This window comes from Podarcis melisellensis, assembly GCF_964234715.1.
Source record: "Podarcis melisellensis genome assembly, chromosome: 10".
NCBI lineage: Eukaryota > Metazoa > Chordata > Lepidosauria > Squamata > Lacertidae > Podarcis > Podarcis melisellensis.
This window is the reverse complement of record NC_138542.1, coordinates 22,596,087-22,623,125: the sequence shown is the minus strand read 5'-3', so window position 1 is coordinate 22,623,125 and position 27,039 is coordinate 22,596,087. Positions and strand designations below refer to the sequence as shown.

Below are 27,039 nucleotides of genomic sequence, written 5' to 3'. Positions count from 1 at the left end.
ATAATAACAGAATTGTGTGTCTCTATTTTCATCTGAGAAATGTTGGAGGGTATGCAGCAACTCCTCCCTCTTTGGGGTTCCCAACCACCGAGAAAGAAGCGCCGAAAGAGCAAAAAATCAAAGGAATAATGAAAAACCCTGAAACTGCAAAAGGCTGACAACTTGGGGAGTTGTGTAGGAGGGGGAGTGAGGAATAGAAGCTACAGAGCCAGGAGGCTGGAGCGTTATCGAAGCCCTTTTACACCGTCCAACAATGCGAATAGAGATGTCCAATTCATCCATTTATCATTATTATCATTGTTATTACTACCCGCCCCCCTAACTGGGCTTCCCCAGCGCCAGCTTCCAACATAGATAAAAACATAACTAAACGTGTTGTACGGATTGTAAATATCCTCTTGGCGGGGCGGGGTGGGGGAGGCAGCCCCGTTCTTTCTCCAGAGCAGAGGCGGCCGTACCCCTCCCGGCGAAACCGCTATGCGCATGCCTCCCTCCGCGCCCGCGCCTCCCTCCCCCGCCTCTCTCGGGGACGCGCCCGGAGCCCCGCCCTTCCTGCTGAGCGAAGGGCGGAGGCGAGTAGTGCTGGGCCTTTGCTGCTGCCGCCGCTCTTCCTCCTCCTCTTGCCGCCGCTGCTGCTGCGGATTCGGGTGCCGCCGCCGCCGCCGCCTTTCCCTCTCCCTCTCCTTCCTCCTCCTCCTTCTCGTGGCCGGACAGGGGAGAAAACGAAGATGGCGGACCTGGAAGACCAGCTCTCTGAGGAGGAGAAGGTGAGGCGGGTGTCGTCGCCCTGTTGGAGGGGTGGGGGGAGCGGGGCTGCGTCGCGAGGGGCGGCGGTTGCTGCGCCTCAGCCTGAGGGGGGCTTCCTTCCTTCCGTGAAGAGGAAGGAAACGGGGCCCTTGTCAGCCTGTGGCCCGGCAGCGAGAGGAGGAGGAAGGCGGCTCTCCTCTTTCTCCTCCTGCTGTCCGAGGGCCCTTCCCGCCGCTCCTTGTACGGTGCGAGCGCTGAAAATAGGCTCCCGGCGCCGGGCTGGGGCTGCGGCAGCAGAAGCGAGGCAGGCGGGGCAGATCCGGTGTCTGCTGGGCGAGACTCCCCTCCCCTCGGCTGCTTTCTTCTTCCTCCTCCCGGCTTTCCCCCTCCCCCTCCTCTGAAGGCCCGAGCTGATGGGTGGAGGGGGCGGGAGGGCTAAGGGGTTTGCCTCCTCTTCCTCCGCGGCCGGCCTTTCCCCCGCCGCCCGGCTCTTCCGGGTGCCAGTTGGGCAGGGCAAATCCCGCCACCACGTCGAGGGCTTTTGGAGTGGGGAGGAAGAGAAATAATCATAGGGTGTTTCTTCTTCTTCTTCTTCTTCTTCTTCTTCTTCTTCTTCTTCTTCTTGGAATTGGAGAGTTGGAAGGGAACCTGACGATCATCTAGTCCAGTGGTTCCCAACCTTTTTTTTTTTTTGCCATGCCCCCACCTTGTTGTTTAGTCGTTTGGTCAAACTCATGCTGGTAGCTTCAAGAACACTGTCCAACCAACTCGTCCTCTGTCGTCCCCTTCTCCTTGTGCCCTCCATCTTCCCCAACATCAGGGTCTTTTCCAGGGAATCTTCTCTTCTCATGAGTATTGGAGTCTCAGCTTCAGGATCTGTCCTTCCAGTGAGCACTCAGGGCTGATTTCCTTCAGAATGGATAGGTTTGATCTTCTTGCAGTCCATGGGACTCTCAAGAGTCTCCTCCAGCACCAGAATTCAAAAGCATCAATTCTTTGGCGAGCAGCCTTCTTTATGGTCCAGCTCTCACTTCCATACATCACTTCTGGGAAAACCATAGCTTTAACAATACGGACCCCACCTAAGCATCTCTAAAATCCTGATGCCCCTCCCCCCATGACATATAATTCTTATTATTCAAAAGGTGAACTATTCAGGTGGAGGAAGCCTAAAGGGCCATTAACTCAGTCTAGACAAGCTTCCAAATTGTGCCCCACGTTGGGAACCATGGATTTAGTCCGTGGGGTAGGGAGGAAGAAAAATAGTCATAGGGTGTTTCCCGCCCCCCACCCCGGAATTGTAGATTTGGAAGGGATCCTGATGATCATCTAGTTGCAGCACTTGGGGTGGGAGGAAGAGAAATAATAGCAGCATCAGAGCAGATTGCACATGCAGGTTGCACGCTGTATTCAGTTGGAGCGGTATTTTTTATTATAAACGTGAGTCTTCTGCCTGTTCTCTTCCATGTTTAGTTCATGGGTGTCAGGGAACTGACATCTAAAGCGCCGCAGGTGCAAAGGCTCCCTGAGGTTGAGAGAGCAGTAGCAGCGGAAGAGGGAACCAGTAGAGGGCGAGCAAGAACTCCAAGGGAAAGTGAGTCGGAGGGATGGCTCAGAGACGCTTCAAGCGAAACCAGTGGGGAGGTCTCAGGACCTCCTATAGGGACACCCACACCTCGACGGAAACTGTCACGCCGAGAGGCCAGACGACGTGTTTCAGTTAAGGAGCTTTTATGTTGGAAACGTTTCCGAAAGCAGCCACTTTCGGATTCTACTAGTGATTGACGCAGCCATGCTGGAGGGGCTCCGTCACAGGCAGAGGTTTGAAAACCTGATCAAACTCTGAGGGACTTGCATTTTACGCACAAGCAGCTCATCGTCCCATCACAGCAATCCGAAAGTCACCGAAAGCCAGCTTGTGCAGAGAGAAGCATCATGAGCAACCCAGCCGGAACCGGGGGTGCAGGAGCAGCTGGAGGGGGTCCAAGCCTGGAAGAAAGGTACAGAGCGTGGGAGATCCAGTTGGCGCTGCAAACGGCGAGGCTTGAGGAGAGGAGGGCTCACGATGCAGAAAAGGGAAAGGAGAAAACCACCCCGCTCGCCAGAAAGGTACCAGGATTGGTGCAGAAATTCGGGGGGGATCCCAGGAACTATCATGCCTTTAGAACAGAGATGCAATACGCTCTAAACTTGCAGTTTGATGACTTCCCCGACGAGGAATCGCGAGTGGCGTATGTGATTGGCCATCTCGAATCCGGGGCGAAAGATTGGGTTAGACCCCTGATGGCAGCGAATAATGAGATCTTAAAGGACACGAGGAAGTTTTTTCGTGCCATGGACCTGATGTTTTCCAGCGATATTGAGCAGGGGGTGGTGCGAAGGCAGTTAATGGCTTGCCAGCAAGGAAGCAGATCTGTCCGTGAGTACTGGACTGAATTTACTATGCTGATTCATAAATTGGGGTGGGACCTATCGGCGGAGCCCATCCAAATGCTTTTCGAAGAGGGGCTTTCTTCAACCGTCAAAGATGAGCTTTCCCGGGGGCCCAGGGCGGAGTCTATGGACCAATTAACCAAATCTGCGCTGGCGATAGGAGCGCGCCAGGAGGCGAGGGCTTTGGAAAGGCGGGAAGGGAAAGGAGACCGTTGGAGGGAGTTCCGCATTCCAGACATTCCAGAGCCATCTTTCCCGCCGGCAGAGCCGATGGAAGTTGGAACAGCGCGGGCGCGCGCAGTTTCAAATCCCAGTGAAGGGCGGAAGAAGGAGGGAAAGAGCGCCAAGAGATGTTATCTCTGCCAACAGCCAGGGCACTTTGCCAGAGTCTGCCCACAAAGAAAGGAATGGCAAGGGATGGCAGGAGCTGTTGGGGGAAAGGAAGAGGAAAGCAAGGAGCAAGTAAAAGCCAACGCCTGGCTGCCACCGTCGGGGCACAGCAGCCAGGCCAAAGAGCAATGAAAGTGCCCATGCCAGAACCTCCCAGACCTGCTTTAGTGATAGAGGTGTTACTAGAACTGCCAAACGGACACCCACTAAAGGTCAAGGCGCTTTTGGATTCAGGCAGCTCCTGTAATTTCATGAGTAAGGAGTTTGCAACTGAGCACCAGATACAGACCATCCCTTTAAGTAACCCCTTGCAGGTGACTACGATTGACGGCAGAGAGCTGTTGGGGGGAGAAGTTAGCCAACAGACTGTCCCGATGATAATGAGAGTGGCAAGGCACACCGAACAGATAGCGTTTAATGTGGCCATCCTGGGAGGAGCGCCCATCATTTTGGGGATGAGCTGGCTGGCGCTACACGATCCGCTAGTGGGCTGGCATCAGAGGGTGGTCTCCTTTGGGTCAGCGCATTGCCTAGAACACTGCAAGGAGGGGAAGGTCTCGGGAGGAGACAGAGTCACCCTAGCGGGGATGGAAGTGATGGGCAAAGGGAAGGTGCCCCCGCAATACGCAGATCTGAGCAACGTATTCAGCGAAAGGGAAGCAGACAAACTGCCACCGCATAGACCCTTTGACTGTCAAATCAACCTACTCCCAGGGGCCCAACTCCCAGTAGGCAAGCTGTACGCCATGTCAGACAGGGAGATGCAGGAGCTGAGGGAGTTCATTGACAAAAACTTGAAGCGAGGTTTCATCAGAGAGTCCCGAGCGGTGGGGGGCAGCCCAGTGTTCTTTGTGGACAAAAAGAACACAGACAAACCGAGACTGGTGTGTGACTTCAGGGCCCTCAATGCAGTGTCGGAGCCCCTGGCTTTCCCTATGCCCCGAATTGACGACATTTTGACCAGAGTAAGGAAGGGAAAGATTTTTACAAAACTGGACCTGCGGGGGGCGTACAATCTGATACGCATAAGGAAGGGAGATGAATGGAAGACCACCATGTTTACCCCTTTGGGAGCCTTTGAATACCTCGTTATGCCCTTCGGTCTACAAGGGGGCTCCGCCTGTTTTCAAGCTTTTATAAACCACGTTCTGGGACCTTTGCTCTACAAGAACTGTGTGGCCTTTTTAGACGACGTGTTGGTGTATTCGGAAGATGAGGAACAGCATGTGAGGGACGTTCGAGAAGTGTTGGGCAGGCTGCAAGCCAACCAGCTGTGGGTGAAACTGGAGAAGTGCCAGTTTCATACCAAGGAGGTGGAATTCCTGGGGTACCGCTTGTCAGACAAGGGATTGGCCATGGATCCAGGCAAGGTTCAAGCGGTACTGGAATGGAAGACACCGAAGACCAAGAAGGACGTGCAAAGATTCTTGGGGTTTGGGAACTTTTATCGGAAGTTCATCAAGAACTTTGCCCACTTGACGGCGCCCATCACCGACTGCCTCAGCAGCAAGAAGAAATTTGTTTGGACGGTGGAGGCGGATCGAGCCTTTGAAGAACTGAAAAGGGCTTTCGCCTCGGAAGAACAACTTCTGCATGTGGATTTACAAAAACCCATGAGAGTGGAAACAGATGCATCCGACCGGGCTATAGGGGCGGTCCTTCTTCAACCGGGGAGGAGTGCGTCGGAGTGGAGACCGTGTGCATTCTTCTCGCGGAAACTGAATAAGTCCGAGAGGAATTACACGGTGTATGACAGGGAACTACTTGCCATTCACGAAGCATTCCGGAGGTGGAGACATTTATTAATTGGGGCACAACACAAGGTGCAAGTGTGCACCGACCACAAAAATTTAGAGTATTGGAGAACAGCTCGAGTGCTCAACCAACGACAAGTGAGATGGGCACAGGAATTCTCCAAATTTAACTTTGAGATTTGTTATGTGCCAGGCCCAGAAAACGTCAGGGCGGATGCGCTCTCACGCAAACCAGAATATTGGGAAGGGGAGGAGGTGATCGAAGAGAGACATGTCATCCCGGAGGACCGCTGGGTGTGTGGGGCGGCGCTGGTGGGGCAACGGGAACTGGTGGAGGAAACGGAAAATGATGAATATGCCCAGGATAAGCTCAGAGGTCTCAGGGGGGAGGGCGAGAGCCCCGGAGGTTTTGAGGAAAGAAATGGGGCATTGTATTACAAAGGGGCACTGTATATACCCGAAGGTGAATTGAGGGGGAGAGTACTCAAGCAGTTGCATGATAGCCCCACGGCGGGACATTTTGGGCAACACAAAACCATGTGGTTGGTTACCAGGGAATTTTGGTGGCCTAAGGTGAGGGAAGATGTAAGGGAGTATGTAAGAGGGTGTGACCAATGTCAGCGAGCCAAAGGGGAAAGAAGGGCGCCGGCAGGGTTATTAGAACCTTTACCCACACCAGAACGGCCTTGGGAAGCGATATCAATAGATTTTATGACGGATCTGCCAAGGTCCAAGGGGAAAACAGCCATCATGGTAGTAGTAGACCTGTTAACTAAGATGTGCCATTTTGTAGCATGCTCACATGCAGTCACAGCGGAAGAAACGGCGAAGTTGTTTGTGGAACATATCTTTAGGTTGCACGGGGCTCCCTCGAGGGTGATCTCAGATCGAGGCAAACAATTTACTTCCAGGTTCTGGAGGAAGCTCATGAGCTTGCTACACGTGGAAGTTAATTTTTCAACTGCCCGGCACCCTGAAACCAACGGGCAGGCGGAAAGGGCAAATGGCATTCTTCAACAATATCTTAGGTGTTATGTCAATGACAGAGAGAACGATTGGGTCGAAAAGTTGGCGTTGGCAGAATTTGCCTACAATAATGCGGAGAATGTGTCCACAGGGATGAGTCCCTTTTTGGCTAATTACGGGTGTCACCCCAGGGCATTTCCAGGGGAAGGAGGGGAGAGATGGAGCGTTCCAGCGGCTGAACATTTTGTAGAAGAGATGGAAGCCATCCATCAGCAGCTCCAGCTCAACTTAGAAAGGGCCAAGGCACAATATAAGAAGCAGGCAGACAAGAACAGAAGGGAAGGTGAAACCATAAGGGTGGGGGATCAAGTGTGGTTGTCAACCCAAGGGTTGCCGTTCAAAGGGGGTTGTAAGAAACTGAGGCCCAGAAGATTGGGACCCTTTGAGGTGATTCAGCAGGTCAACCCGGTAGCTTTCAAACTCCGATTACCCAACCACATGAAATTGCACCCAGTGTTCCACAGGTCGTTACTGTCACCATACAGGGGGGGACGTGAAGGGGAGCACGTCAGGGAACCAGCCTTGGAAGAGAGGGAACGCCGCAACCATGTAGCGGAAATCCTCGATTCCAGGTGGAAGGGTAATCAGGTGGAGTATTTGGTGGCGTGGGAAGGGGAACCGGAGTCAGAAAACACCTGGGTAAGTGCAGAGGAAGTCAATGACGAGGTTTTAACAGAAACGTTCCACCAAAGGTTCCCGAGGAAACCTCAGCCTATAGCAAGGTTTAGGAGGGAGTATTTCGGCACCACCGATGAGGAAGAGGAAATGGAAGGGTTCGCGGAGTCGGAGTTGGAAGATGGAGTGGACTCTGATGACGAAGAGTACCTAGAGAGTAGGAACAGCAACAAGTGGAAGGAAGTGTTCGCGACGTCGGAAGATGAGGGAGGTTCTTTCAGGGGTTTTACCTCCTCACCGCCAGTAGGAGAGGAGACGGGAGGGGGTGAAGGGGGCCCTGGAGGGGAGGTGGATGTCAGGGAACTGACATCTAAAGCGCCGCAGGTGCAAAGGCTCCCTGAGGTTGAGAGAGCAGTAGCAGCGGAAGAGGGAACCAGTAGAGGGCGAGCAAGAACTCCAAGGGAAAGTGAGTCGGAGGGATGGCTCAGAGACGCTTCAAGCGAAACCAGTGGGGAGGTCTCAGGACCTCCTATAGGGACACCCACACCTCGACGGAAACTGTCACGCCGAGAGGCCAGACGACGTGTTTCAGTTAAGGAGCTTTTATGTTGGAAACGTTTCCGAAAGCAGCCACTTTCGGATTCTACTAGTGATTGACGCAGCCATGCTGGAGGGGCTCCGTCACAGGCAGAGGTTTGAAAACCTGATCAAACTCTGAGGGACTTGCATTTTACGCACAAGCAGCTCATCGTCCCATCACAATGGGTAAATTCTGATGCATTTTATCTATAGTCCCTGAGAAGGATGGGTTATTTCTGATTCATTTATGCGTGATCAATTAATTTATTTTCAAGTGTGTGGCGTAAGAGCTCTGCTTGAAGAAAGGGCGCCGTCTGTCACCCCGTCTCACATTCTAGGGCCTCGTCCTGTTAAATCGGGTTTTGAGGAAGGGTTGGTTGGAGTGGTTTGTGCTTCTTTATCCCAAGCACTGACAGCTGAAGGATCTGAAGCATCTGATTCTTTCGTCGTTCATGGGTTTCATTCTTTCAGCCTTGCCTTACTTAAAGATGCTCTGTAGAGTCTTAGATATGAGGGCTCAGTGTGACTTTGGGGAGTTCACATGTTACATAATACTAAACTAATGTTTGCCACCAAGCATACTTGTGGATCAATCTTTCTGGCAAGTGTACTTGTAGCATGTGCACATGTTTACAACAGGTGTCTGTCACTTGCTTCTACTGTACTTTTAGATTTCCGTTTGAAGTTGCACCTTAAAATGGAAGTTCCTCCACAGTACGGTGGACGCTCGGGTTGCGAACATGATCCATGCGGGATGCATGTTTGCAACCCGCAGGGTTTGCAACCAGCGCATGTGCGGGTTGCAATTCGGCACTTCTGCGCATGCACAAAGTGCGATCTAGTGCTTCTGCGCATGCACGACTACCAAAACCTGGAAGTAACCAGTTCCAGTACTTCCAGGTTTCAGCAGTCCACAACCTGAAAAAACGCAACCTGAAGCGGGCGCAACATGAGGTATGACTGTATATGGAAAGGGTAATTGTGAGTGTAGTTTGCAATTGTCATCTGTAAGAGGGGACTCCTTCATTTCTTTTAAAGGCATGATAATTACTATAAATGTCAATTCCTTATTATTGAATTCCATTGCCCTATAGTAGGGGTGTCCACCCAGTCAATCGCGATCTACCGGTCGATCGTGGGGTGTCCCTTGTTGATCCTGGTCGATCGTATGATTCTGATCAGTCTTCAAACACACACACACACACAACTTTGGCTCATCCTCCCCTCAACAACTTTGGTCCAACCAATGGATAGATCACTGCCAGTTTGTTTATAGTGGAAGTAGATCACAGTCTCTTGGAAGTTGGATGTTCCTGCCCTATAGTTTAAAAATGTGTACCTTTATTTTCAAGAGAAAGTGCCAGGCTGAGGAACAGCAACATATAAGTGGTTGCTCACTTTCGTCTCTCCATTTGAGCTCATATTAACTGCAGTTGAAAATGCAAGAGATAGTGGTCTAAATAACAAGACAATGATGCACTGTTTACATTGTCTTTAGGTATTACACTATCACTTTCCTATCATCAAGTTTTCAAGACAGAGCTAGCTGCAGAAAAATGTGTAGGTGTTCATGAAAAGCTTTTTACAGCTTTGCATCTTAATACAAGAAAATTCTGGTGTGCAAGGAGAATTTTTTTAAAAAGAAACTAAAATAGCTTAAGTGACTCATTCTAGTTCCTGTGGGTAATTGTGTGCATACAGTTCAAATGAAATTTGTTGAGTCTTAAGTTCTGTTTTCAGGTCTTGTCAAGACATGCAAGGAGGTCTTCTCCCTTCTCTAACATGGTCTTCAGTGGCAATCCTATGCCACCATGTACTTCAGAGTTAGCCTTATTGAACTCAGATCGACTCAGTATAAGATTTGGCTGCGTAAGGTATTCTTTCATGTTGCCTTACATTTCTAATGATACAGTTGTGCTGTGTAGTTCTGTTTACATGCACCCCTGCCCTGAGTAAGGAGGCAATGCAATGCCTGCTTACAGAAATCACTTTCTTTCAGTAATTATTAGCTAGACACAACCTTCTTATTAGGTTGAATAGAATAAAATAAAAGGAAGTTGCCTCATAATTTCTTCCTTAATGTAATAGATTTATGTTATGTTAAAACTGTTACATCTTTAAGTGCCACCAGTGGTGTAGCGTGGGGGGTGCAGGGGGGCCGGCCGCACCGGGCGCAACATCTGGGGGGGCGCGCTCGCACTCGCAGCTCTCTGCCCCTACTAAAATCCACGGGTTAGGGGGTGCAAATTACTTGCCTTGCCCCGGGTACTGACAACCCATGCTACGCCACTGAGTGCCACAAGGTTGTTCTCGTTACAATGGTAATGCTTCTTACTCTCTTGTCTTCATTATCATGTTGATAGCCAGTGTAGCGCCTTTAAGACTTATTTAATACGTTCCCTCCTTGGTGACTCAGTCAGGATTTTAGTGGCCACATTTTGCACTAGCTGTCATGTCTGGAGCACCTTAAAGGGTAGACCCTTGTAGAGTGCATTACAATAATATAACCAAAAGTCTGCCAGAGGGTTGATCACTGCCGGCAGGTCATTGCAGTCCATGAATGGCTATAGCTGGTGAACTAATTTATTGAAGGACGGCACTGAAGTGACCTGAGCCTGCAGTGGAAATGCTGGAACCATGAATGCCCCCAAGCTATGTACCTGATCTTTAAAGGAGAGTGCACCCTGTCCAGAACAGGTAGTATTCCCTATTGCCAGGTACAATAACCATTGGCCCACAGCACCTCTAACTTGATTCAGCTTAATTTATTTAGCCCTCCAGCCCATCACTTACCCTAGACAACAGTCCAGCACTTGTACAGCCACACCTGATTCTTAGAGCATGGATGTAGAGCTAGATGTCATTGTCATACCAATGGCAACTTCCCTCCTACAGCAGATTCATATATATGTTCAAAAGCGTGAGGGACCCCACATCAGAATTGCCAAAGGGTTGAGCAGAAGTCTCCCAGCTATCTCAAAATGGAAGGTAGGAATGAATCACCACTGCACCATGCCTTCCACTCCCAAATCACTGAGTATCTTGAGGAGGATATCTCATTGATCATATCAAAAGCCACCTGAGAGATGGAGAACCAACAGGGTCACACTCCCTTAGTTTCTCCCAACACAGGTCATCAATCGGTGCCAAAAGTGTGCCTGAAGCTAAACTCAGATGATAATACAGTTCCTCAAAGCACATCTGAAGTTACATAGTAACCACCATCTCACGCATCTTGCCCCAAATGTACGTCACCAAGTAGAAAGTGCACCCCAGAACAACAGAATTATCTTTCATCTCTCTTGGCTCAATCTTGCTCTAGAAGATTGGACATTTGCTCTGTCATCACACGGTCCCTAGTGCCAACTAGTTTGCTTTGTTTTGTGTTTAGGGAAGTAGTACAAAAAAAAACCATTAATGAACATGACCAGTTAGCGATTGCTTATTAACCTAAGATTCCAGTATATAAATAAGCATGATGAGGTAAGTATGTATAAATAGAAACAAAGAAAACCCACAATAAACCCTGTATGGGTATTTTCTGTAGCCTTTTCAGAATTCCGGTAGATAAATGCATATGAGACAGAAGCTGCAGCAAGTGAGAGCCTTGGCAATTGTTTCAGCAATATATCAAGAATACTTACATTTTCATTTGGAAACTGAATTATAAATTTCTCTGCTTGGCTGAAATGGAAATAAGATGCTGATTAAGAGAAGCAGTATTTGACTTCTCTCCAAATTAGTAGAGATTTACATTGTACAGGATATTCTCTGAAAACTAGGCTATGATAGCACTCAAAAGCTGTATTGCTTGCTCTGGAGTACCCAGCTCCTGGTACAAGGCAGTTTTCATTTGAGATATTGCTTTATTATGACTTTTCCTTTTCCTAGATCTAGGTTAGTTCGCTTGTTCTTTTGCCTGCTACAACAAAATATTAGTTCAGAATTTAAAGTTCTGTGGCTGAGACAGAAGTACACTATTGAAGAGGATTTGTCTTATCAGTGTAAGAATGTTGACTTAGATTCTAGGATAAGTGAACAAAAGAAAATAGAAGGTTTCTTATACAGTACCTTTCTTTGGCCTACCTGCATCCCACTGAAACGTCTCTTGGGCGGGGGCGGTCTTGAACAGTGCGGAATGAATGGGGCTCGGGAATGCTGAGGAAGTGGGGAGTTGACCAAAGCTGAACAGCATTTCACTCTCCTCCCCCAGTAGAGTCTCTTCTTTGGGAAGGGCAGTAGATCAGCAGTAGAGCATCTGCTTTGTATTCAGAAAATCCCAGGTTCAGCTTCCAGTATCTCAAGTGACGGGTGAGAGAGACCCCCAGTCCGAAACACTGGAGAGCCACTGTCACCTATTGAGCTAGGTGAACCAGTGCTCTGATTTGGTATAAGGCAGCTTCCTCTGTTTGTATGCCACATGGTTCTGGAAAGCCACTCCCATCACTCTCTGGGGGAGGCTATTCAGGAGGATAAAGGCAGCTGCAGAGGCAAGGAGAGTGGAGACTTTTCTTCTGTGAACTTTTCTTCCATTCATTTACCTTAGAATACCATAAGCTGTCTTCACTGTACACTTCTTTAAAAGGGGAAATGCAGATGCATTGAGCAATAGTTAAGGGTGTGCTTGATGGAAAGAATTTGAGGAACTTCCTGTTTTTCCAAATTCGGGGCATCACTTTGATTGTATACTAAATTTTCCTGCCTCATCAGATTTCACTGGCTTGGGTCAGGCATAACCAAGATTTGTTTGGGAGGATCAGGAGCAAATCCTGTATACCTTCTCTTCACTTTCACGTTTGGCTAAATGAATAACTTCCTGGTTTTCAGAAACGATAACTGTGATTACATCTGAACTGGAAGACCACAGTTTGCTTATGCCCTGTAAACCAGGATTATATTGTGGAGGGCTTGTTTGTTTATTTGAGGAAATCAAAATAGTACCCCCATAAATACTTTTCACAAAAGGGTTATTCACGCAGGCACTTTGATTACTGTCTCAGAGTTCCATGCATTGGGACTGCCGTGTAGAGGCTGTGCAAAATCCTTCTTGGAAGTCCAGTGGTACCTTGGGTTACAAATACTTCGGGTTACAAACACTTCGGGTTACAAATTCCGCTAACCTGGAAGTAGTACCTCGGGTTGAGAACTTTGCCCCAGGATGAGAACGGAAATTGGGTGCTGGCAGCAACAGGAGGCCCCATTAGCAAAAGCGCACCTCAGGTTAAGAACGGTTTGGGGTTAAGAATGGACCTTAGGAATGAATTAAGTTCGTAACCTGAGGTACCACTGTATTTCTGTTCTTGAACATTTTTACACCTTAAATTTTAGAGTGCTCCTGAGTGAATCCAGTGCCAGCCACTTTAGAGCTTCCGAATGGATAGGATAACTACCAAAAGCAGCACATTTGGTGCCAAATTTCAATAGCGCTAAAGGGAAACCACACTTATAAATCAGCAGGAGTGCACTCTAAGGCTTCTGATTGTTTATTTGTAGTCGTAGCTTTACGTGTCCCCCACTTGTCTTATGATGTCCCGTACCTGATGTCAGGCAATCAACAAGTGGGCATTGTGGAAGGAAAATGATTCTGCAGGCCAGATTGGCCTAATTAGGTCTGTGGGCTGGATGTTCTCTGCTTGGGACTTCATGAGTTGTGCACCCTGTTGTAGGAAACTTGACAGTGGCCAAAATCAAGGTGAAACATGCATACCATGTTTTTACATGGCATGTTGCCAGTGCTATAAAGATTCCTACACTTTGCAGATACCATATTGAGGAACCTTTGCATATCTTCCATCAGCATATCCACTCAAGGGATATGTAGGGAAGGATTGGTCATGACGGGCAAATTGCCTTCCATGAAATCTCATTTCCCATAAATGATCTTACTGAGGAATCCTGGGGTTTCTAGGAAATGCATATAGTTTGAAAAACACTGTGCTTATTCAAAGACTGCAACAATTACATTTTCACAAGGTCTGTTCCAGGATACCCAGGAATTTATAAGTGTCTGTCATAAAGCATTCTTCCTTTGGAAACACCATTACACATTTTCTTGCAAGCACTGCTATTTGATCCTTTTCAGAATCCATTTCCAGATTGCTGACTGGAGCAAACTATTTGGTTACTAGGACAGGTAAAATTTCAAGTCTTCTGTGTTTCGGTTTAAAGTATTATCTGAATAAATGGAACGTGGCAAGCATGGCAGGGGGAGGAGAAGTGCTATAGAAAGGGGGCTGATAGAGATAAATGGTTTACTATATTGCTGCTTCTACATTCAGGTAGGTAGTCGTATTGGTCTGATGCAGTCAAAATATATAAAAAAATAGTCCAGTAGTGCCTTAGAGACCAAATAAGTTTGTTCTTTGTATAAGCTTTCGGATGCATGCACACTTCTTCAGATATGAAGAAGATTTATATTGCTGGTGTATTTGCTATGTAAGGTTGTCATATTTAATGTGAGAAGGTCCGTGTGCACTCCAGAGCTATACTTGCTGAAATTCTGTGGAACTACAGCAAATGTAACTTAACTGTCCCATGTTGAATCTGACAATTGTATGAGCTTGGAAGATATATAGGGTACCTTAACATAACTGAATAAACAGCAAATGTAAAATTTGAGTATAGTTTATTGTATCATTGACCCTCCAGTTCTTGACCATTGCTTTTTATTTTGTTGACGTATTTAATAATTTCTTCCATCACAGATCTCAGGTCATGGTTCAGTAAAATTAAATTTAAAACAACAATACAATAAGGAAACTGAGAATCTAAAACAATTGCTATATTACACTGCAAATTGGAGTTTTATTTAAGTCTGAGTTGACAATTAGTGACCCACAAATACGCAAGGAAATAACCATGTTTTAACTTGACACCAAAACATAAAAATAGTTGGCACCACCAGTGATATCTCAGAGGGGAGGACAGTCAGGGTACCACCATGGGGAAAGCCCTTTCCTGCATCCCCACAAAATGAGATACTCCTAGAGATGGGACACAAAGAAGAGCCTCCCCAGAAGATCTGCAAACGGGTGGGGAACTTCCAGTCCACAGGCCAATCTTGACCTGTCAAACCATTTCCCCTCACATCTCACCCACCTGTCAATCTGTTGGTGTGATTTATAACAGTGGGAGGCTGACATTTAATTCTGTGTTGGGTGTGCACACCTTTTCCCAGCAGAGGAACAGCAGAATTTAACCTCAAGCAGGGTTAAATCCTGCTAGTTTGGTTGCATGCTCCTGTTCCCATTTTTTGAAGGCATCTGCTGTGCGAGGGACTTCTCCTTTGCACAGCCAGTGCTTGGAGCATGCAGCCCCCCCCCCCCGGCCAGCTGGTGAGAAGGCGAGAAAGAAGCACTTCCTGGCCCTATGCTTAGTCCTTCTTAAAGCGCCATGGATAGGGCTGGCAGTGCCACTTGCACTGTGATTCCCAGGCTGGCTGGCATTTGGGAACACCACACAAGGGATTTTGCCAGGTGTGTGGGACAACTGACATACCAATCAAGTGATGTCATAACAGGGTGGCTGACCTGCAGAACCAAAAAGTCTTAAAATCTGGGAAGGACAGTATAGTGAGATGTGCATCTTCATATATCTTGGTCTGAAGTGTTTAAGAGCTTTGCAAGTCATTACTAACAGCTTGATCTCAGACCGGAAGTGTTGTGGCAGGTGTCTCATAGCTCTGACAAAAATGATTTTTTCAAACAGTACCTTTTTGCGATTATGAAAGGAGGCTTTAAGATCCGTTTTATTGGGGGGGAAACTTTAATTCTGAAAGGCTACATTTAGAAAAGATTTCCAAACAAGGTGGCACAAACTAGGAGGATTACATTTTACTTTGTGTGACTTTTGGGGTTTTATTGTTACATGCAGTTCGTGACCAAATCCAGGATTTCTTAGATACCGAAGGCTGCAGTTCTTAGTATAGCCATATATAATGTAAGACATGGGCAGAAGGTGCAGCATTACAAACGTTTTGTAGCCAGTCAGCTCAAGATTGAACTTCTTTCTTTGATGTAATCTGGCTGTTCTCCGAGTAGTTTGAGGAGGCAGCATATGACCAACCCACTTTTCTTTCTGATATGGCATGAGTTGCTCAAGACAACTCAGTGAGCTTCAAGGCTGACTGTAAATTGTAAACCACCCACAAGTCAAATATTGTGTTTACCGCACTGTGTTGACTCTGGTGGCCTAACTATGTGTTATGAACTATATGTTAGCATGAATTTCATGTTCAGTTGTAAAGCAGGGGATGGTTAGAATGCAGAGTGTAATGCAAAGAATCAGAAGGCAAGAAGAGGATGCAACTTTTCTCCTAGCAGAGCCTGCTTCTGGCTGTGATCCTGGCCAGAGGAATAGCAGGCCAGGGGCAGTGGGCTGGGGTATGTGGAAGTTCTACAGTTTGCATTATCCCCCACTCCATGTCCCAGTTTATATCTGGCCAACCCCTGTGCTTGAAATTGTTCTATTTTGTGTATATCTTCCTGATCTTTTCTTGCTGTCTTTCGATAGTCATGTATTTCGTTGATTCTTATCTAAACTACTGTAGCTTGACTTCAAGAACTCAGAATGGGGCTGATGTGCACATTGTCATTGCCTTATATAGGCATGTACATGCCAGGTTTTTTTTGCCTTAAACCAAATCAATTTCCGTTGTGGTCATAGTCAGGAAGGCTAGTGGTAAGAAGAGCATTTCAGTTTATGTCATCTCACATATGCCTTGAAAACACACACACACCCTACATGCCTGCTTTTAATATTCAAGAGGAGGTAGAATAGTATGTTTGCGACAAAGTCCAGATATCATTCTTGAAGAAACAACACAGGACTGACTTTTGGGTTCTTAGAAATGCCACCCCATTATCTTAACTATTTCTTTTTAAATGCAAAGTAATTACTATATATGAAAGAGCTGTTTGAACATACTTGTTTTTAACGTTTTCTTAATTAAAGCCATTTTATCATACATGTTAACATGTCTTCTCAAAAGTGTATTTGATTTAAATGAGTGGGACTTGTTCCCAAGTCATGCTGAGGATTGCAGCCTTAGTTGTATAAAGCTGAAATCAGTTGGGATTTTGACCTGTATAAATCCAAATCCAAATGAGTAACACCTTGTAATATCAATATACTATTATGCACTTGATGCATTTTTGTCCTTGTCTTCTGAGGAGCTCAGTAGTTCAGACATTCAGTATGGAAGAGATGACTTAGGAGTGGTAGCAGTGCAGGAAACCATCGGTTGAAGCAGCAAAAAGTCAGTCACAACTCTAGACCTGCCCAGGCTAGCTCATCCCTTAAGCCAGAGTTGGCCAAGATTACGTCAGGAGACAGAGCTTCTCTACGTCTCAGCAGAATGCCAGTCTGCCTTGGAAGTTGCCATAGAGAGATTTTTGAAATATTAAGCTGTGTACAAATACTTTTAAATAAATATGTTGATCATGCTTCTGGCAATTATTTAGGACATGCTTTTTAAACACTAATGTTGGTGAGACTTCACAGAACTACGTCGTGTTTCCTATTCCAGAAGATAGTCCTCCAGCTATGCCTCAGGGATTTTCATGCTCAGTGAAGTTCAGATTGTTACATTTTCTATTACAATTCTGTCTTTAATAGTACCTTTGAGAATGTTTTGTGCTGGTTATTTTGTGTTGGAAATTCATTGGTCTGGTTTGACAGTAACAGGCAGTAGACGTATTTCTTCATCTTGCAGAGCATCTTGCGCCACCTATTTTATGCTTCCTCTTCTAAATTAACTTAGCCAAACATCTCTTTAACAGAAGACTTTGCATTCTAAGGTGGTATTAGGATGTAATTTTGAGCTCAGTTATTTTCCAGTTAAACTTTTTTAGTTATTAAAGAATTAAATAGATTTCTCCCATTTAAAACTATCCTATGATTACTGTGTGATATACTTCTTGTTTCCATTTTAGGTGCGCATAGCAGCGAAATTTATCATCCATGCTCCCCCGGGGGAATTCAATGAAGTCTTTAACGGTGAGTTGTCATGCTACTTTCTAGCTCTCGTGCTGATGGTTTCAGTTACCCTTTATGGAGGATTTTAAAAACAAACTTTTGAAAAAAAACAAATCAAGATGACACTTAGGAACTGCACATTGCTTGCTCCCATGTTTCCTTTTCTGTGTCTATTAATATAATTTCAAGACTGTTAGAAGAATGTTCCACTTCCTATTTTAAAACTTATCAGCACTTTTTGCCTAACGTTTGCCAGGTGATCCCCCTGTTACATTACATAAAGTAGCTCTAACATCACTTGCTACTGCTAGAAATCTTTGCCAATTCATTTCTTCTGTGGTTGGCATTGCAGAGTTATAGCCAGTTTGGGGAAAATTCCAGGAGCATTAAATACCTACTAATTTAATGCTAGGACCCAGGAAGTTGCTATTTTCCATCTCTGAACATGGCCGGTACCCTAAAACTGACGGTATTTTTCCACGCTTTATCATGACTGGCGTACGTGGTGTCTTGCAATAGATTACTTCCTCTCGTGGAAAACATGTATTTTCCGATTAGCATTTTCACTGTGTACTAATGCTCAGTATTTTTCAGATGTTCGATTGCTGCTTAATAACGATAATCTTCTCAGGGAAGGAGCAGCTCAGTAAGTATCGCCACCATTTATTGCTTCTTTCAATGTGTTAATGCTGAACGGATGCATTTATGGGCAGCTTTTAATAGGTTGTGTGAGGATGGGATAGAACAGTCCCCCCCCCCCACTTTTTCATTGTGTTCCTTGCTGTTTGGTGCTTGCTCTGAAAGATTCAAAACAGGCCTTCTCCCAAAAGTAAGACATATCTACGCAATATGACTTTTTTGGGGAGGGCCAGTGATCCCAGCCCCTAGGCCAGCAGCAGCAGGACTTAAAAGGGCAGTGTAATCACTGCTGCATCCATAACCGTGACAGGAGTAGATAAGGGTGAAGAGGCAGGAAAAGTATGTGATTAGATTTTATTCTGCATTTAATGTGTGAATGGTGTTAAAGATCACTGGGAATCCAAAGGTTTGTGCACATTATGTGATTTCTGCACCAATAATCAACCTATATCTATTAACCAAATAAAATTAACTTTGTCAAATCTTAGCACAAACTGGATTTATTTTAATAAAATTCATAGTTTTATTATACAGGAACACAAGCTCTGAGCCCCTTAACAGAATTTGAAAATTTATTAAGCACAATGGGTGGAGGAGGCGGAAAGGATTAGTTTCTAAATTGTACTCTATATTGCTTGATGTTTCTTAATGTTGCAAAAAAAATATTTTTACTTGAAGCTTCCCATCTTTGTCTTTTTCAGTGCATTTGCACAGTATAACTTGGACCAGTTTACTCCAGTAAAACTAGAAGGCTATGATGAGCAGGTATGACTATGGTTGAATTTAAGTTTGGTGTAATGATGGGTGGGCATGCTCAGTGCTCATTGGGCTGTGTTGGGGTTGGACTCTTTAGGGGGTTATTTTGTTACATATACCGTATGTAACAAAAAAGTATGGGGAAATGTGTGTGTGTCTTATGCAGCGAATGCAGGCTGCGCAGCTATCCCAGAAGCCAGAACAGCAAGAGGGGTCCCTGCTTTTGCTGCACAGTGATCCCTCTTGTTGTCCGGGCTTCTGAGATTCAGAATTTTTTTTTCTTGTTTTCCTCCTCCAAAAACTAGGTACGTCTTATGGTCTGGTGCGTCTTATAGAGCAAAAAAATACGGTATATACATGTACGTACGTACGTACGTACGTACGTACGTGTGTGTGTGTACGTACACACACACACACACACAGAATATGTATAGTTCACTTTATAGCCCCAAGAGGCTCTCAGAGTAGCTTATGAACAATTCTCAAAATAAAATCACACTCAAACCTAATGCTAGAACAGAAGTTTCATGGTGTCTATATGAAATCTCTTATTCGCTGGTGTCATTCCATGTAATAGCTCCCACCCAAATCCTTTGAGGCAAGGGAGTGAGGTTGAGCAGCTCAATCTTGCTTTTTACTACTACTACTACTACAAATCTTGAATTTCCCTCTAGTCAACGAATGCCTCCCTTTTTAAAAATATATATTTTTATTAGATTTCTTAGTTTACAAAAATACATGCATTGTCTTTTTTTTCCAAGTTGTGTTTTCTACAGATCAGTTTCATTTGTTGTGAGACAACAGTGTTACTAATACCTTCCTTTTGTGTGTGTGGTGCTGTATTGGCTCATGAGGAGACACACTTACCTCTGAACTTCAGAGATAGAGAGAATGATTAAATATATTAGCTTACTCTTTCTCAGTGCACTTTTGTAATGACAATCCCACAACTTGATCTTGGTTTTTAAAAGAACAATGTGTCTTTCTTTTCTAAAAGTACCACTTTATAAAATGAAATGTAGAATTTTTGAATAACAGTATTGAACTATTCTGGTTTCTCATAGAAACTAGAATTCCCAAACTAGAATTTGAAAACCAATATAATGTATAGAGCTGCTGTGCCATGTCTTTCATTAAAAAGTACAGTGGTACAATAATTTCTCTAACGTTCCATTCATTTATTTGATGGTGTTGCCTGTGTTCTCTATAAACTTACAATTACCTTTAAACTCTTTGTGCAGGTTTTAATAACAGAACACGGTGACTTGGGCAACGGAAAATTTTTGGACCCGAAAAACAAGATCTCTTTTAAATTTGATCATTTAAGGAAGGAGGCTACTGATCCAAAGCCTCATGAAGTTGAAAATGCAATTGAGTCATGGAGGAACTCCATAGAAACAGCAATGAGAGCCTATGTGAAAGAACACTATCCAAGTGGTGTTTGCACAGTAAGTGTCGCAGGATCTAGAAATTGCTTGGGTGGGTTAAAACCATTATTTGGTCTGTTGGCTTGAATTCAGATATACGGGGGTATACAAACATAATAAATGAATGAATTTAGACCGTGGTATAACTGTCTTACATTTGTGTTACAAGGTGTATGGAAAAACAATTGATGGGCATCAAACAATTATTGCATGCATAGAAAGCCATCAGTTTCAAGCAAAAAACTTTTGGTAAGTATCATATCGGTCATCTGTAAATTGGTTTCTTTTCTATTTTATTTTGCTCATTGAAAGTTATATTGGACTTCCATTTTCAGCATATTCAGCGTTTAGAACCTATATTCATGGCACTAAAGCTATAGCAAGGGTTTGTAAACTCTGGTCTGCAGACAACCAGTAGTCTACAAGCCTCATTCAGATGGTCCACGGTACGCCTGCAAATATACAATCAAACGTCATACAGCATTGAGCAAAAGTCATATAGCATTGCAATTGCTATAACAGGTAAAGAAACTATTAAGTAGTTCACCACCAAGATCCTCGACAATTTTCAAGTGATCTACAAGGGGATAAACATTTTGGGAATTACTGAACTATAGTATTCAGATTTCAACTTTTGAGCACAATTTACACTCTGTAAAAATGAAAATGAGAATGTATTTGGAAAAAATATTTTAGACAAACAGTGGGTTTATGAAAAATGTTGTAAGATACGTTTCCAAAATACACAGGTATGGGAAAATATAAGTATTGCAAATTTGCAGTACTTACTTAGATAGGAATCCATTTCCAAAATGTATTTTCAACATGTTGGTTGGTTTTATGGATTTCATCTCATGTGCATGAAAATTGTGTTGCAACTTTCTGCATATTGTTTACAAACTAAGTTTTTCAGTTTACACAATCTAAAGGACGTGAAACTCAATATTTTGATTCCCCACCACATTTGCTTACCAAGTTTTATTTCATTTAAGGAATGGTCGTTGGCGGTCAGAATGGAAGTTTACAATCACTCCTTCAACCACTCAGGTGGCTGGTATCTTGAAAATTCAGGTAGGCTGTCTCTAATTTACGGTGACTGATTGATAAATCCCATGTAACTCCCAGAACACTTTCTTTTTTAAGGTTTATATTCTTCATTTCTACCACTGATGGTATTAAACACAGCTTACAGATGTATAACATAAATCAAAGAAATGATTACACAATAGCAAATCAAAATTATTAGTGGCTTCCTGGGATAGATTAACTAAGAGAAATGATCAAATACTGCATCAGAGCTATACAGTAAAACACAGCAAAAGCAGCAATAGATGCATTAGGAAACCACTAAGTGCTGTCCCGAACTAAAAATAAACAAACCCAGCTTACGCTCAGTCAACCAAATTTCCTTGGTGTCAGCCAAACCTTCTAGGGATGGATTTCTATAAATAGGGTACAACCATGGAAAATGTCCTCTTTGGTAGTCGTCCAATCACTGCCAAAGGCAAGAGTGCCCATAGAGAACATATAAGAGTAGTGACTAAGTTGTGATGCTCCAGGTATTTGTGGGCTCTTGCTCATTGGCCATGCTGGCTGGGGCTGATGTTTTTTGAAATATGAACAGCATCTGGAAGACCTGAAGTCAGATACATCTGGTCTACAGTGATGATTTCAGTAACCAGGCAGATTTATTTGGAAGAAGTTGTATTCCAATCCCGGTCTATTCAGGACTTTATGGTTGAGAACAGTACTTTGAGTTCTGCTGAAACAAATTGTTACATAACCATTATAGTGATGATTTATCAGTGAAACAGTACAGTGGTACCTCACATTACAGACGCTTCAGGTTACAGACTCTGCTAACCCAGAAATAGTACCTCGAGTTAAGAACCTTGCTTCAGGATGAGAACAGAAATTAACCTGAGGCCCCATTAGCTAAAGTGGTACCTCAGGTTAAGAACAGTTTCAGGTTAAGAATGGACCTGCAGAACGAATTAAGTTCTTAACCCGGGGTACCACTGTAATTAAAAGCCTACACCTTGAAGTTCTAAGCATTTATTCCGCTATACAGTTGGCTAATCTACTTCTAAATCAATTGTTGGTACTATTTTTTTTTTAAGTATCTAAAGAAAGAAAGGCAAAATCAGTAATTGTGAATATCAGGTTTTTCAACAAAATCTTCCCTTTACATTCACTCTCCATACGCTCTGAAAATATGTATTCTGGAGTTTCAAAACCCTCTCCTTACTTCCCTCATTCCCCCTCCCCCAAAAAAGAAACAGAAAAAAACTAGAAGTGAAACAAAAGGAGCAAACAACTGAATCTGCAGTCCATATTATTCAAATAAAACATGCACTCTATTCTGTGCAGAAAGGTTTTGTCAATGGAATGGGAAAGGGAACCCGTTTAGGGCTTAGGGGACCTTATAGAGCAGATTTAGGAGATGCATGAGGGACTGCAGGGGATGGGGAAATACTGAAAGGGCTTCCCTGCCTGTCATTCTGCTGATAGAAGAAGCCTTTCATCAGCAGAAAGACAATGTTGGATAGAACCGTAAGTGCCAATTCTTATGCAGCTACGTTTTGAATGGGGTGTAATATTGCTCACTCTTCCTAATACGCAGTGCCGTTTTCCCTGTGCGGTAATCTTTATCCCGTTTAACTTTGTACGTAGGTTCATTATTATGAAGATGGAAATGTTCAGCTAGTGAGTCATAAAGACATACAGGATTCTCTAACAGTGACTGTGAGTATCTTTCTTTTGTAGAAATCATTTTTAATTAGTCACATAAGGTTGGATCCAGAGTTATATGTATGTGTGACAAGCCTAGTTTTCCCTGAAAATTTGCTCGCGAGGGCAGGGGCTCTGCTTGATAGGATATATAGTGGTGCAGGTTGAAGGGAGGGGTCCTCAAAAAAACAGGTGATGGCACTTTCTATGTGTGGGAGTTATTCTTGTGGAAGGTGCCTCCACCTCGTTTTCAAGGATTCCCCTCAGACCCCAACACCATAATACAACTGGTTTTGAAAGCCCCATTTCTTAAAATAGAAAAACAACAACAGTTTGCCATGAAGAATGGGGTGCTCTGTTCGAGAAATGAAATATAATGCCCACTTCAGTATGCGGAACTAGATATATTGGTGTTTTTTGGTTCGTACCTGCACGATCTATGATGGAGCAACTATTTTCTGTACAGGAATTCATGCTTGGAAAATCAAATGGCTTTTTGGATGGCATCAGTTTGATGCAAAACTAGGCCAAGTAACAAGATTTTGGTCTATTAAGAATGTTGTGAATTGAAGACACAAATCAAACCCATTTGATTTGGAAACATGGCGATTAGAGGAGCCGCGTTAGTGGAATTTACAGCTTCTAGAGCAGACTTCATCAACCTTGGCCCTCCAGATGTTTTGAGACTACAATTCCCATCATCCCTAACCACTGGTCCTGCTAGCTAGGGATCATGGGAGTTGTAGGCCAAAAACATCTGGAGGGCCGAGGTTGAGGAAGCCTATTCTAGAGCCTTAGTATTGAGTTTAAGTCATAGCTGCTTCAGGAGCCTTCCTGGAAAACTGATCAAATCTCTCAAACAGAATGAGATCTGTGCTAAAGTACCATGGTCAGCTGTGTCACTTGTGTCAATACTCTTTCTGTATCTTTACTATTTTCCAGCTAGTGCATGGTCCTATGTTGGTGCAAAGTACATAATCAGGCTCTTGTTTGGCAGATCAAAGAGTAGAATCTCAATACACAATCTGCCTAAACCCAGCTCTAGCTTTCTATTTAACGTATTAATAGCCTTCTATTAAACATATGCATTCTAGTGCGTAGTGCAGAAGGGGCAGTTGGCTCCTTGTTTATGAGCTCAAAAAATGGAGCTTTAATGAGTGTTGGATTCCTGAAACCTCAGTAAGAGAGTTGACAACCTGCATAGAGCTGTCCTTTGAGTGACAACAAGCTGGGGAACAGAAACCGTAGTTGACTTGAGCTTCCCTTCCCTTCTCTGACTTGTCTGAAAAAGATTCTTGACTCGCTTCCAGAAGGGAAGTTTAAAAACTGCAGAAAGTCCCGCAAGGTCCACTTCTGACCAGATGAGAAAGCATAGGAATTAGTACTGAGCTTGTAAGTCACCAGTAAAAAAAAGTCATGACAAGCACCCCCACAGATGACACCTGTGTTTTGCAGATAATACTGACAGGTTACAGGCTGTTGCAAAGCTCACAGAGAATGTGTAAGCCTTTGAATAGTGGGGGGAAACCTCTGTAATTGTTTATATTCATTACAATGCCTGAAATGACTGTCTTCAGGAGATGATTGTTTCAGTGCAATATTTAAAAATTTCCCCTTTACCCTAGAATGAAGCCCAAACAGCAAAGGAATTTGTAAAGATCGTAGAGGCTGCAGAAAATGAATACCAGGTATGCAAAAAGTCTGCAACATACAATGTAGTTACTTTCCTGAATCCTTTTGACAATGTTCTCACTACAATATGTGTTCAGGAGCAGCCAGAAAATGGGTGGAAATATTCAGAATCTGAAATCCTTAGTGACAGAGAAAGGGCAAAGCTTTGCTGGGTGTGTACCTTTCTATACCCGCTTAATAAACGGATATACACCCTGTTTCTGAGGATTTCAGAATGTGAGTTCAAATACATGACACTCAAAAGGCCACTTCAAGTCATGGGCATTCCTATGGGGCCTTACTACTTTTTAAAGCCTAACTATGGGTAAGGTCGGGGACGCAGGTGGCGCTGTGGGTTAAAGCCTCAGCGCCTAGGACTTGCCGATCGAAAGGTCGGCGGTTTGAATCCCTGCGGCGGGGTGCGCTCCCGCTGCTCGGTCCCAGCGCCTGCCAACCTAGCAGTTCGAAAGCACCTCCGGGTGCAAGTAGATAAATAGGGACCGCTTACCAGCGGGAAGGTAAACGGCGTTTCCGTGTGCGGCTCTGGCTCGCCAGAGCAGCGATGTCACGCTGGCCACGTGACCCGGAAGTGTCTCCAGACAGCGCTGGCCCCTGGCCTCTTGAGTGAGATGGGCGCACAACCCCAGAGTCTGTCAAGACTGGCCCGTACGGGCAGGGGTACCTTTACCTTTACCTTTATGGGTAAGGTGTTGCTGTTTTTAAATAAATATCTGTGGTTGTAGAAAATGCTTTGTCTTAAATCAGACCTCTGAACTGAAAACATTGTATAGTCTGCAACGAATTTCACATTTTACTTTTGGGGCATACCCATTTAGAATACAGCTAGTTTTGTTGATGGGAAATGAACCTGTTCAGCCCAGACATTGTGTTTCCTTTTCCTGGAATGGATTGAGGAGTTAAGAGTAAGGAACTGCTTGGTTCTATTCTCTTCCCCCTCCTTCTTTTGTATGTGATGAAACCAATTCAGTTTAACACAGCAAGGGCATGTGTAATTAATTCATAAAAGCCAGTAAACTGGTGTGCATTTTTTAGGGGAATATGCTCCCCTCTCTGTATTTTCTTTTGTTCCTTACATAGTTGAAGGATGTCAAAAGTAAGATTTCTAGCTAATTATGTTATCCATATTTAATTACACCATCTGAAGCACACTTGTTTCTGATCTCGACGTCAAAATAAGTTCCTTCAGATGCGGGCTGGTTTTGTTTTTTCAGGTTTGTTCTTGTTATATCTGTTTTCACATCAAACTGTATTTCTATAATCTACATGTTCTACCTTTTCCGTGAACAGACTGCTATCAGCGAAAATTATCAAACTATGTCGGACACTACTTTCAAGGCCTTACGACGACAACTGCCAGTTACTCGCACAAAGATTGACTGGAACAAGATCCTTAGCTACAAGATTGGGAAAGAAATGCAGAATGCCTAAAATGAAGGTTGCAAAGCTGGATGCTTTTGGTGTCCTTGTATACAAAATTAAAGTGATTGCAAAGGTATTTGGAATTGTTAAAGTCACCCAGTCAGCATGGGCATTTGCCGTTGAAAATCACTGTATGTAGTTTGGTTAGAACACAGGCTTAGCTAATTGACCATTTTACTTTGTCCTTTTGTTTCTCCTTTAAAAGGTTACAAAAAATCAGTGTAGCTGAAAATGTTGAGAGCTTCTGATATATTTAGACTTTTTTATAATAATGACATGCCTATAGTTTTCAATTAAAAACAATTAAAAACAATTTGAGAAATGTTTTTTGCATCTGGTGATCACTTGTTGCTTCGCTTTTGTGCAAAAGGGCAGCTTCTAGAACACAGTTCCCTAGAACAAGTTGTTACTGGACATTGCCAGTTTCACGTTCAACATGGATTTTAGCCATGTGTATTGTTGTAGGAATAATTATCCCTCCACTGTATGAAAGCCTGCAGAAAGCATTCTATATCCAAACCTTTTCAGTTACTTAGCTAGCTAGGTGTTAAGTTTTTTTGTTTTGTTTTTTTAAGAAAAAGGCCAAGGTCTAATGCTGTTTTTAAGGTGTTGAAATTAAACATTAGTGCTTATTTTGGAAATGCATTTAGTGCTCTGTTCCTGACAGCTGTTCAAATGAGATCGGATTCCATCAGTCCTCAAGTTAATTTTACCATGCAGCCACAATTGTATTATAACAACGCATATTGTAATATATATATAATCCTGTACTCGTTACTGTGTCTGCCAGTTTTTTCTCTTGGATTGAACTGTACTAAAATTCAATGTGACATTAAAAAATGCAAATTTTCTATTTA

General features: G+C 44.1%; 1 protein-coding gene across 1 annotated transcript; it reads left to right on the top strand.

Annotated features, from left to right (window-relative positions):
- The first annotated feature begins 533 nt into the window (after positions 1 to 533).
- CAPZA2 (capping actin protein of muscle Z-line subunit alpha 2) lies at positions 534 to 27,039 on the top strand. Its single transcript, XM_081929040.1, has 10 exons — positions 534 to 767; positions 17,477 to 17,540; positions 18,114 to 18,165; positions 18,860 to 18,923; positions 20,156 to 20,362; positions 20,511 to 20,590; positions 21,334 to 21,412; positions 23,015 to 23,086; positions 24,697 to 24,759; positions 26,051 to 27,039. The coding sequence occupies exons 1-10, from the start codon at positions 729 to 731 to the stop codon at positions 26,189 to 26,191; spliced, it is 861 nt and encodes a 286-aa protein (XP_081785166.1). The 5' UTR covers positions 534 to 728; the 3' UTR covers positions 26,192 to 27,039.